The 13616-nt window shown below is 34.2% G+C and overlaps 1 protein-coding gene across 2 annotated transcripts in view; it reads left to right on the forward strand.

The window, feature by feature from the left end:
• The window catches only part of LOC148941190 (uncharacterized), a 95897-nt gene that overhangs the window by 26198 nt on the left and 56083 nt on the right, over positions 1–13616 (forward strand). For both annotated transcript variants that reach the window (XM_089103881.1, XM_089103882.1), the window contains exons 3-7: positions 753–854; positions 1927–2079; positions 4176–4349; positions 5841–6014; positions 10747–10848. In XM_089103881.1, coding sequence (XP_088960007.1) covers positions 753–854; positions 1927–2079; positions 4176–4349; positions 5841–6014; positions 10747–10848 — 705 coding nt within the window. The remainder of the gene's footprint in view (positions 1–752; positions 855–1926; positions 2080–4175; positions 4350–5840; positions 6015–10746; positions 10849–13616) is intronic.

Genomic DNA, 13616 nt, shown 5'->3' on the forward strand with positions numbered 1-13616 from the left:
GAATTGCCAGAATCGTCTATCTTGACATTTGAGGGTGGGATCCAGTATTTTCTTCTGGTCTATCATATTGGATTAACAACGCGTCTTGACCACTAAGGTCCTTGCGTCGGGCTGGTGGTGTTTTGCCACAGATGGGCTTTAACTCTAGGTTCTTTATTACCAAGCTGGTATCAAACCCACTACGGCACCTAGAGACTCTGGTTTATTGTTACTTGATTTTGACTCGTTTTCAAAATTTAGAGTTAGTCAGGAGTGGAATGAAACTCATTTGCATAGAACACAGACTAACCAGCAAACCCAGATGGATCAAAAACGAGAACAATGTCTTATTAGACATCAATCAAGATCAAGCACCAGTACTTTTTTTGTGGTGATTTGCCTATCAAATTGAAGTGTTTTTTTTTTATTATTTTAAGAGTGACAATTAAGGATTTCCAGGGTCTGAAGTCAGGGCTGTTTTAACCATTTTTATCAAAAGCTCATCCATTAAGGATTGAATTTTGCTAATATTTTAATATAGCAAAATTTATTGATTTGCAGGCTGATGTATCTTTTTTTTATATTTTTGCTACCCAATCTTTACAAAAAAACGAAAATCAATCCATAAAATTAATGCCAGTATAATTTTATTTTTTTATATTCTTCAATTTGAAAGTAAGATGGCTTCTAAAAATTAAAATTTTTATTTTTATTCTATGAGCAAGTTCAATATGTTTTGTCAGTTTTATTGATGTATATTTTTCTTCTTCCAGAAGTCGAACAAGAACAACGTAGCTGTATTTTGTCATATAACCATGAGGAAATTTTTGAGAGAGAGCCTAATCCACCGGTGACTACAAAGGACAGAAATGAAGGTTTGTTTGTTGTTCCGTCATATATCTTTATGTTAAACTAATGGTCCTAATTTTCCACAAGTATGATATCTTTGAAATCGGTGCTGCAACAAACAGGTGAATACTGAAATATATCACCTTATACAACATTAATCTTCTAAATTCAAATGTGAATTGGCTATAGGGGAAAAGCCCGGCAACAAATTTATAAAGACACCTCGAAAATCTCCTTATTGAATTAGCCCGACTATTTACCACACATTAATTGAAATAATTAATTGAAAGAATAATTAATTGATATAATTACTTTGTTGGCTTACCAGGCAAACCACCCTGGTTTGCCTGGTAAGCCGACAAAGTAATTATTTAAATTAATTTTTCCTATATCTAGGCTACGCCTTCGAAATTTCAAATCAATTACGATGGTTCATAAACGCGGATTTCAGTCGCTGCCATTGAAGTCCGGGTATGAATCCAACCGCCACCTGTGTAGGGGTTGTGGGGGTGAGTAGTATTACTGAGGCATACATTCCACTCTTTATTAGATTTATAGCTTACGAACCTTCTGCCCCTGGAATAGCCTAGGAAATTTGTCCCAGGGAAAATCCACGGTTAGAATCATCCCAAGGTGATTTTACTCAATAGCCACCTCAGCCTCCTATACTGGGTGCCTTGGTGGTTAGGTTAGGCCTAACATTTTTGTATTCATGCCAAATTGGCTGGAAAGCTTAATAACTGTATACAAGTGCAGATTAGGAGTACATTTTTGCGGCACTTGCTCACTCATACAAACGGCACCTAAAAAGCTAGAAATTTAAAAACTGTCTAAAAAGACACAGTTTTAAATGCTAAAGTTCATCTGGAGATTGGACTTTCACTGCCTAGTTATAACTGAAATATTTTCCTGATTATCATTAATTTAGTTAAAGAAAATATTTACATGTGGTGTTTTGTCCAAATACTAAACCAAATCATGTTATCCCAATGCATGATAGTTGATGAAAATAGTTGGTTATAATTTTTATTTTACAGAGAAGAGACAATTCTAATATGTATTGTGTGTTGTTATGGTCATTGAACTTGTTTTTTATAGCTGGGGTATATTACCAACTTGGTCCTGTTTTTCCATCTGATCACAACGAAGACCTTGAGAACATTCCCTTGCATACATCTGAGCACTTTTTACATCTAAGCAGCCTGAAGTATACATTTATTGAAGTGGATTCAGTCGCTGAGAATGAAAAAGGTGCGTATTAAATCGCCCACCAGGGCATAAAAGTTTGCGTCTTTGTGATTACATGTTTGTACAGTTCAGGCAAATTCATTCCAAGAAAAATTCTACCAAATCAGTACAAACAGTATGTAGTTCTTCCTGGCATAGCTTGTCTTCAAGCGATGGACCTGCTACAATTAATGTAGCAAAACTTAATTCGTTTAAAATTTAAACTACCTGTTACTAGCCTTAGTAAAACTGAACCAAAGCATGATATAATCCATGGAAAGTTCAGTTTAGCAAAATTGATGAAGAAAAACTACATCGTACTAGCAATTCAATCCTTGCACTCACTGTCGGAAATGGTCAGAGTCCTCAAAAACTTTTTAGGTTTTTATATTCTTTTAAATTCTTGAACTACAGTGCTTCCCTTAATATTGCGTGTTTTACTCAGAGTGTTTTTACTCTTTTCTTTTGTAACATATTTCTATCCTGACAAAATTTGTCGGGCAAAATTTATCCCATAGCAATAAAACGATCAATAAAAGTCCAAATAGGGATAAAATCCTTTTAGTAGACAGTGATAAATTTCACAAAAATACTAGATATTTCGGTCACATATGCATAGAGACTCTTTGCATAAAGACATATCTAGCATAAAGGCTCTATTTCATCGGTTTTGAAGCAAAATTCTAGGTCTCAAGATTTCACTTCAGCCCTTTCAGAACATATTTTTAATTTTCCAGACCATTTTATTTTGTTCGATAATGTTTCTTTAATTTCTAGGGACCGGGGTTTAAAGCAAAATTTTCGCAAAACTCTTGAAATTAAGAAAATTTTATTCAGGAATATAGCTTTAAATCGTGACACGGGCGAATTTGGTTTGAACTCTATAAATGATAATGTATTAAAATCTGATAGAGTATAGTTCAATTCACCCAATATAGTTAACCTCTGTCCAAGCGTTAGTTCATTCAATGCTAATGAACCGGATCCAAGAAGGTCAAAGAGACTAGCTTCCGTTTTTGCTTTGGAAAGAATTAGATTATTAAACAATATGTAGTTTCATTTTATTTCGTATATAAATTATTGTTTTAATTGTTTTAGTTTTGTTTTACTACTGATGACAGTCACTGCATATGTGACCGAAATATCTAGTATTTTTGTGAAAGTTATCACTGTTTGTGAAATTTGTCACTGTCTGTTAAATGGATTCTATCCCTATTTGAACTTTTATTTATCGTCATGGAAAGGCAGTGTGGTCTCTGAAACTATCTAAGCAATAAAACCAAGACACTATTTTGTTTGACCCAGCCTGAGCCTGAAAATCTTTGCTTCCAGCAATGGAACCTGGTGCTGTGAGACATACCAGCTTCTTTGGTGTTGCTATATATTTCATTTGGAGGGAGATAATGATTAGTTGCGTCATGCAACAATGTTTTCCATCAGTGCCCCCCTCCTTCCAAGACAAACAAAACTTTAAAACCTTGAGATTGGCCTTGTAGTCTGTAAAAGAGGTTAAGTCTAACATTTGCCTGTGGTTAACTCTTTTAAGATCTTGTGAAGATTTTTCACAGTAAATTATTTTTTTTTGTAAAACAAGTGATTGAGCTGGGGCTGACGTGTCTGCATGTTTGACTGCATATTGTGCTGAGGTATGATGGGACTTAATTTTCTCTGAGTATACCTTGCAAACTCAGTGATTTGAGGTTCTCTACTTTATTTTGACTAATCTTGCTTTTATCATGCAGGAGTTCTTGAAAATGGAGCATGAACAGCCATCAGTGCTAAAAGATGTATATGATCCACAATCTACAGTTTGGCCAAGTTTGAAGGAATATCGGGTCAACTTTAAAAAAAGGAAATATAAAATTAGGATTTTTTTTTACGTAATGAACGAATCTATCTTGACTATAAGAAATTTCTGAAACACCAGCCGTTATAGTCCACCATAATGTGCAAGCATGGGCTATGATGGAAACTTATGTAAGACGTGTATTTTTAATTATGTTATATCACTTTTTACTTTATTATATCGTTATATCACTTTTTACTTTATTATATCGTTATATCACTATGTTATATCACTGTTCACATGTTGCTACTTTTGCATAAGTTTTTTTTTTCAGAGGTAATGCGCGAACAACCCAGCTTTATTTTACCGTGCAACAGCGAAAAAATTCTTTATAGACAACCATCGGGATTAAGAATAAATAAGATTGACATGAAGAGTCCAAGGTTGACTTCTCCTATACATTGTGACATTTATAACCCGCCTACAACTCCAATGGACAGAAATGAAGGTGTGTTTTTTGATAAGTTACAAAACCTCGAGTGAGCTAGTTACTAGTAATAAATCAGATCCATATGTTTTCTATTTCCCGTATTTGCCATGAATATACGTTTGATAAACTTCCATCAAGATTTTCTACAATCTTTACGTCAAACTCACAATAAAATAATCACCTCATATCTCATATTTTTAATCGGAATTATGACCCACAACTAGGACCAGTTTTAGCCTTCGTCAAATGGGACCAAAAGTACTGAACTCTTTACCATTACCTATTCGAGAGTGCCCTGATTAGGCTCATTTTTTAATGTATTAAAGAAACACGCTGTGACTTTATAATGTTAGGTTGTTTTTGCTTCTCTTGGTTTACTTTGGTAAGCTGTCGCCGTTTAAATGATTGAAAATATTGTCTGCATGATTATTTTTCCTTTTCTTTTTAAAATTATAAACAGCGTTTTAACAGTGATTAACAGTGTTTGGGTCTTGTTGTAAATAAAAAGCTACTCTACTTTCCTTGCCAACTTGTGCTGTCACATATTTTAAATTTCTGAGCTACTATGGCTTACGGAAACAAACTCACAAACCTATAATTGCCAGACAAAATCCATCTGAAGGTTGGACTTTCTATTTGGAAACTCATAGGTTTTTCTCATTGTGATTAGTTTAATAAATATCTGTTGAAACTTAGACACGTTTGACCTAGCCTGAACCTTTAATTCTTTGCTTCCTGCTGTGAAACCTGATGCCACGACATTCAAACTTTATCTGTGTTGCTATATAATGAAAGAAATTCATTGGAAACGAGACAATGATTACTTGTGTCGAGCAGCCGCCTGCTCCATCAGTATCCTCCTCCCAGATAAATAAAATTATATGCCCTTGAGATTGGCCATGGTTAGTTTGTAAAAGTTTTAACCTAGCATTTGGCTAACTATTTTACGATCTTGTGGTAGTAAGATTTTTCCCAGAAGATTTTTTGTGAAATAAGTGATTAAGGTGGGGCAAAGGTGTCGGAGTTTTTGGCTTCATAGTATGCTGGGTTGTGGTGGGATAAAACTTTCCAGGAGTAGAACTTTCAAAAAACCCTGCGATTAGACTTTCGCTTCCCCATGCTGACTACTCCTGCTTTTATCATGAAGAAGCTCATGAAAATAGAGTATGCACTGCTAACAATGCCAAAATTTCTATGATCTTCAGCCTGCAGTTTGGGTAAGTTCTGGGGAATAAAGTCGACCTAAAAACAGAAGGAATATAAAATATGAATAAAATTAAATCCCTTTTGACCAATGAGCAAACTGTACCTTTATTATTTTCTGTAGCAACTGCCGTTACAATCCACCATAAATTGCAAGTATAGGTATATCGGAAACATATATCACTACTTTTATTTTTCACTAGACTTTATAACTTTTTGCTATCGTTTGAAAAAAACATCCTTTTTATTTAGTTGGAATAAGTTCAATGCACGTTGCTACTTTTGCTTAAGTAATTTTATTTCCAGAGGTAATACGCCAACAACCTAGTTTTATCTTACCGTGCAGCATCGAAAAAATTCTTTATAGACAACCATCGGGATTAAGAATGAATAAGGTTGAAATGAAAAGTCCAAAGTTGAATTCTCCAGTGGATTGTGGCCTCTATAACCAGCCTACAACTCCAATGGACAAAAATAAAGGTTTGTCTGTTTGATAATTAAAAAAAATTGAGTTAGTTTGCTATTTTCCTTGTCAACTTGGTGCTTGGACATATTTTAAATTTCTTATCTGCTATTGCTTACAGAAACAAACTCAGAAACCAGCAAGTTGCCTGCCAATATCCATCTGGAGATTGGAATTTCCATTTTGAAACTGATACATCTTTCTGATATTGGCTAACTTAATAAATACCTGTTAAAACCCAGTGACACTCACTTCTATCAATGCACGAATTAATTTCTCTTATAACACTCACAAGCTATACTCACTCAAATTGACTCTGGTTTGTTTGTAAAAGAGGTAGAACCTATTATTTGGTTCTGCTTAACTATTTTAAGATCTTCAGGCACTCAAGATTTTTCTCAGAAGATTTTTTTTTGTGACCCAAGCGATTGAGCTGGGGCAGAGTTGTCCGAAGATTTATCTGCATAGTGTACTGAGTTGTGGTAGGAACACATTTTCGCTGAGCAGGTTTTTCAAAGAACAGTGATTAGACTTTTGCTTTCTAGTGACTATTCTCAGTTTTATCATGTTGAAGTTCTTGAAGTAGGACCATGAACAACAATGCCTAAAACTTTCTATGACCTTGAACCCGCAGTTTTGCCAAGATCGTAGGAAAAATGTCGACCTAAAAAACAGAATAAAAATAAAATTGGGATAGAATGAAGTCCACCATAATGTGCAGGTGTAGGTATATGGTGGGACGAGTATAAGCTGAAAGGTTTCTAACTATGGTTAAGGCTATGTTTGATGTCTTCAGAATCTTGAAGGTAATTCGGTGGTTTTTATTTCACAATGGAAAGATGGCCCTAAGGTCTGAGACGGGGTTTAATTTCATAGTTATGATTAGTAAACAGTACATTATATACGGATGGAAACTTATTTTTATCTCTAAAACAGACTTCTCAATCCTTGTGTCTACTTGTCAGCTCTTGAATTGTCAGTTTTTGCGCTCTGGCTCATGAATAAGACCCCTTATGCATCATTTGACATGTAGACAAAATGGCAAATTAAAATTAACTGGAACGCCATTGCATGTACTATTCTAGAAGACGCATTTTATCTTTCCAATCAGAAGGCTATTGAACACAATATCCTCGTACCACAGTAACTGCACATTAAACTGAATACCATCTTCTTCTTTTAACTTTAACATGAATTTTGTCACGTAAAAGCACTTTGCAATTTAGCGCACTAAGAACCTAGATTTTCCGTAATATGTTCATTAAACTGCTTACTCCTGTTCACACCGTTTATAATTTTCCATAATATCCGTAAATTATTCATTTCTTTTATTCGTTTTTCTCAAGATTGTTGTTATAAAATCTTCCATCATTCCACAAAGTAGTAGTTTGAAAATACTTATTGAAATCAGCACTGAAATTGGACAGTTTTTTCAGTCATTCTTAAAGGATTGGACCAGAAAGCCAATTTTTATAATTAAACAGTGACTGATTCAGCAAAAGGCATCACCCCATCGCGTATCAGTAATTTAAGTTGGTTCCAAGTTTTAATGTTACTTTTTTCTCTCACTTCACTCTTTTTATTTAATATAAAAAAAGTTTAATGTAATATGTGTTTAACTAATTTTAATTAATAACTTATGTTAAACTTACCTTAAGATTAATTTAACATAGTTTTAATTTAATATGAATAACCATGCTGCTAGTTTTGGTTAGGTAATTTTCTTTATTAGAGGCCGAGCGCGAACAACCTAGTTGTATCTTACCGTGCAACCACGAAGAAATTCTTGACACTCAAACATCGAGATTAAGAACTGGTCAGGTTTTAATGAAAAGTCAGAGGTTGAATTCTGCTATACCTTCTATCACGCATAGTCCATCTACAATCCAATGGGCGGAAATGAAAGTAAATTTCTTTGATAAGTTAAAAACCTCGAAATAGCTAGTTACGTTTCTCGCCAACTTGACACTGGGACATATTTTAAATTTCTTGATTGCTATATCTCATGGAAACAATAAAAAAAAAAAATAAATTGCAAGACAAAATACATCAGGAGGTTCGACTTTCCATTTTGAAAGTGATCTGTCTCTCTAATTGTGTCGAATTTAATAAATATCTGTTAAAAAATATATATACAGGATGTTTTTCCCAAGTATGGAAACAAATCATACTACTCCAATGGAAGATAGTTTATGAAGATCGTTGGCTTTATTTTTATTTTGTGCAAGCGAGACAAGTCCAATATGTTGTTATTATGGCCATTCTTCCTTTTTTTTCTTATATCTGAGGTGTATTACCAACTTTTGTAAATATGGTACAGTCCACATTTTCGACCTAAAAATAAAGGGAACATACCACTCGATGCTTTTTTTATGCTCTTTCCGAATATTGTAATCGCTTGTGTCGGAAATTCAATTTTAAGCCCATTTTTAACCCTGGAAAATTGTGATTACTTTATTTAGTTTTTGGGTATAAGAAAGGGTAACATTGGTTTCAAACTTACTAATTGATTATAAATCCATTTTGTTAAAGTTGCATACTCCACAAACATTGATGTGTCATGATTAAGTTGGATAACAAAAATTCAAAACAATTTTGCCGTTTTTCCATCCGCCATGTTTCTTCCGTCGGCTTTAGTATTTTTTACATATAGTCTAAAAGATAGTCTTTAAGCGGCCCAAAAGAACAAGAAGGAAACATGACGGAATTGTTTTGATTTTTTAACCTTATTGACTTCTAATAACCTTTAATATAAACTTATTGAAGTGGATTCAGTTGATTAGAATGACAAACTTGCGTATTCAATCGCCTGCAAGAGCATAAACGTTTGTGTCTTTGTGACTACATGTATCTCCAGTTTAGGAAAATGTCATCCGAAGCGAAGTTCTAACCAAACACCTCAAACACAAAATTATTCCCGACCAAGATTTTCCTTGAAATTTCGACCAGCCCAAAATTCAGTGATTATATCAAAAGTATACTGGTTTAAAACTGAAATGACCCGTAACTCAGTTTTCAGTTTCTATAACAAAGTTCTAATATAAACCATAGAAATTTCATTCTGGGGAAATTGAAGCAGTGAAACTACTAAGAACAAACAATTCAATTCTTATCAAACAAACACAACTTAAAAACAATAGGGAATTTTTTTTTCCAAGACAGTGCAATTTAATTCGGTGAATATTTCGGCCCTATGTCCAAGGGCCGTCTTCAGCACAACATTAAAGAAAAAAAATGATCTAAATATTTTAATTTTGCCATCGATTTTGAAAAAACAAGTTTTTGCACCCACTATTGCAAAATTTGCCATCAATTTTTAAAAAAAATTCAGTTTCTGCACCCACCATTGTAAATGGAACTGTCAGGTCAGAGTCCTCCAAAACTTTTGAGATTTGTACAGATTTTAAAAAAGCTTGAATTTCAGAGTCCCCCTTAATTTTGCGTATTTTTCTTCGGGCTTTTTTTTTTTTACTTGGTGCTTTTTATATAATAAATAAAACCCAGATATTTCTACGTTTGACCAAGCCTGAACCTTTAATTCTTGGGTTTCAGCGACGAAACCTGATGTTATGACATACATTTTTCGTATGCGTTGTTATCATGTTTAAGAAAATAATGATGAAAAACTGAAAAAGACCGAAAAACTGTCCATAGAATCAATAAATTTTTCTATACTTTTTTAATTCTTTATGAAAATTGATAAAGCTTAAGTTTTCTTTAAAATGATAGGGTTTTATAATCCCACAAATCTAAGGAAATGTTACGAGTCAGTTTTTTTTAAATAGTTTCTGTCGTGAAGCAGTGATTTTTGTTCGTTTTAAGTTTTACCTTTGCTCTTTACTTTCATAGATTTTTTTTAAAGTAAGCACTTTAACCACAACTAAAGTATGCTTTATTTTCGTTTATCTAGTGTTTTTTCAGCTTCCTAAGTATGAATTCCATTGAGCAGTCAAGTTTCATAGAGAGTAAATTTTAATGGAAAATACAGGATTCTATGAACAGAATCTGTTATGATATCATACATCTGTTATGATCATACATCATACATCTGTTATGATACATCTGTTATACATCTGTTATGATATCATATGATGAAATACATCTGTTATGATAATCATAACAGAATCATAAATTTATAAGTGGATTGAATTTCACTTGTATAGAACGTACACAAACCAGCAAACTGAGGGGAAAATTAATCACCTTACCCTTAGTAGAAACATTGGACTAGTAGTAGTAGTAGTAGTAGTAGCATTTACTTAGTATCTTTTGGTTAATTAAAAATTCCCCTCAGAATGCCCTGAAAGGATCAAATTTGACGGTTTTATTTTATTTTTTGACAATTAAGAATATTGTTGAGGGGAAAAATTCCCCTCAGAATGCCCTGAAAGGATCAAATTTGACGGTTTTATTTTATTTTTTGACAATTAAGAATATTGTTGATTGAACTAGGCAGTTTTTAACCATTTTTTTCCAAAAGTTTATCTTCTAAGGAATCCATTCGTCTTTTATATTCCCGAATTTGTTAATTTACTGACTGTTATATTTGTCTTATTATACTTTTGTTACTCAATTTTTACAGGAAACAGAAATAAATTATATAATTCAGCCCGATTCAATGTAATTCTTCCGATTTTGCTATTCAAATGTAAGATAGGTTCTAAACATGGCAAATTTTTATTTTTTAACATATGAGTAAGATCATTATGCACTATCAGTTATATTGAAGCATACTTTTATTTCTTCTAGAGGTGGAACACGAACAACCAAGCTGTATCTCGTCGCCTAACAGCGAAGACGTTGTTCAGGTAGAGCCTAATCCGCCTGCTACTACCAAGGAAAAAATTGAAGGTTTGTTTGTTTGGTTTCTCGCTAACCTGCTAATCTTCTTAATAACCTGTTGTTGGGACCTTATTTTGATTTTCTTATATTTAATTCCTTATGGAAACTAAATTATGGACTAACAACCCCCGACAGGATTTTTATTTGGAAATTAATATCTGTGTTCCTGATGGCGATTGATTTAAAAGATACCTGTTTAATGAAATAATAACATAGGATATTTTTACCAAATATTTAACTTCACAAATCTTACTGTTTCAATGCAGGATAGTTTTTTAAATAATAGTTTGTATTCTAGAACATAGGTAAGTCCAATATTTGACCTATGTTCTTATGACCATTCAATTTCGTTTTGTCATAGCCAGTGTATTCCAAATTTCTTGCGTTTTACCGTCTAGTCACGATAATTTCCTTGAGAACCTTGCATCCCTTACATCTGTAAAGTCAAAACTGAACTGGGAATAAGTTGAGGTGGTGTCTGTCCCCGGCAATGACGAAGAAAACTAGTCAAAACCTGTAGGCCTAGAGGCCTACAGCACCTAGTAGACCTAGGGGGCCTAGAGCTTATCTCTTATGACTGCATTTATATCCTAAAAAAATAAAAACATTTCTCTTTGTTTCTCGAGATATTTTCTATTTTACAATCTACTCAAAACGTGTTATAACCAAATTTTGAACAATTTTGTAAACCAATTAATCAATCAATCAATAAATCAACCTTTTATTTTTAAATAAATGAACAAACGAAACAATTAACATGAACATTTCGACTCAAAGCATTGCTTGTGCGAGTCACACCGGATATTGGTAAACAAATTTATATGACACTATGAAATAAAAAGTGGAGAGCTGATTACATAAGAGAGGGATAAAGAATGAGAAAGGAAAGAATTGAGAAGAGGTGGAGTCAAAGAAGGAGAGTAAGAGGTTAAGATACAAAAGAAAAATTGAGAAGAGCTGATAGCATAAGAATTAGAACGGAAAGAATTGAGAGAAGGTGGAGTCAAAGAAGGAGAGCGAGAGGATAAGACACAAACGAAAAATTGAGACATTAACTAATGCAGTATCCAATACTGTGTAAGAAAGGTATCGTTTTTGGAGTGTACCAAATGATTTTATGGATTTAATAGATTCATTAAATTGACTTACATACAGTAATACTTCTATAAACTGGAGAGTGTTGAGACCTTGTAATTCTCGGTAGCATAAAACTGTACTGGTTGCAGCGGAGAGCTCTTCCTCTATGATTTGTGCTACAAAGTTCGAAGTAACTGGAAAAACCTTGAGGAATTCTATTCGCTATTGCCAAATATGCTAGACATAGATTAATAATGTTGATTATCTCTGTTATATCTATTGTTCCAGTGTCTCTGTATAGGTCTGTTGAGGGGTATAGCCTGGGGAGGCAATATATGGCCTTGACTGCACGGTTTTGTGATCTCTTTAATGATTTCAGGTGAGATTTGAATGTATTGCCCGAGAAAGAACAGCAGTAGTTCAAGTAGGGGAAGACAAAAGTATTATAATGCATTTCAATCATGTCCGCACTTAGAAGCAGGCTAGCTCTATGTAACATCGATGTTTGCCGTGAAACTGTTGAAGAAAGCTGGGATATTTGATGTTTGAACGAAAGAGAGGAATCTACAAATACACCAAGGAACTTTGTGACTGTGGTCTGAGGAATGGGATTTCCATTGATTGACAGTGTGACAGTATCAGACAATGAGGAGTTTGAAGGAACAGATGGGAAGACTATGATGCAGCTTTTTGTAGCATTTACCTGCATTTTGTTACGAAAACACCAGTTAGATATTTGTCAAGAGTTTTTTGGGCGTTTTTGCAGCAGACTCGGATGATTCAGCAGCATTGAAGAAATTTGAGTTATCAGTGAATAGTACTGGTTGTGCATTTGTAGTAAGACATGTTGTCAGGTCATTGATATACAAAATAAACAAGAGCGGTCCAAGTACCGACCCCTGAGGTAAGCCAGATTTTACCGGTAATTCTGGCGACACACTACCCTCCACAATTGCACACTGCTTATGATCAGTCAGGTACCATGAAAACCACTCGTGAGCAAAACCATATATTCCAAATGAATGTAATTTTGTGAGGAGGATTGAATGGCATACCGTGTCGAAAGCTTTAGTGAAATTCAGAAAAATCCCTAGTACCTGTTATCCAGCATCCTGGCTGTATAATATTTATTCAACTGAATCAACTAAGGCATGCAAAGTTGAGTGATAACGCCGAAACCCGTATTGATGGGGAGATATTAGTGGCATGTCATCGAGGAATCTGTATGCCCTGTTATAAACTACTCTCGAGAACTTTTGCTGTAACCGGTAGAATTGATATGGGTCGATAATTAGAGATAAGACTCTTGTCTCCGTTTTTGTAGAGGGGAAGGACTTTTGCAGTTTTAAACACATTAGGATAAACTCCGGTTGCTAGTGAAAGGTTGACCAAATGTTTAAGTGGAGCTACAAGACCTGCAGAGACCTCTTTCAAGATATAGTTGCACAGCCGAAAAGTGTCTTGGGTTTTGCCGTTAGGCAGCTTACTGATAATCAAAAATGGCTTTTGGAACAAACGCCATCTACCAGACGCGAGCTAACAGAATGTGCCACCGATAATTCTTCTATAGCAACAGATATAACTAAACATGGGCCATTTTTAAGAAAAACCTCCTTAAGAGAGAGATTATGGAGAAAAGTAAAGAAACCAGAAGGACAGCAACAAGTTCCTACTTCAGCAGCACAAGTAGCTAAATCACT

Source organism: Artemia sp. Qi Xiang Cuo, chromosome 18, assembly GCF_049724085.1.
Source record: "Artemia sp. Qi Xiang Cuo chromosome 18, ASM4972408v1, whole genome shotgun sequence".
Lineage (NCBI taxonomy): Eukaryota > Metazoa > Arthropoda > Branchiopoda > Anostraca > Artemiidae > Artemia > Artemia sp. Qi Xiang Cuo.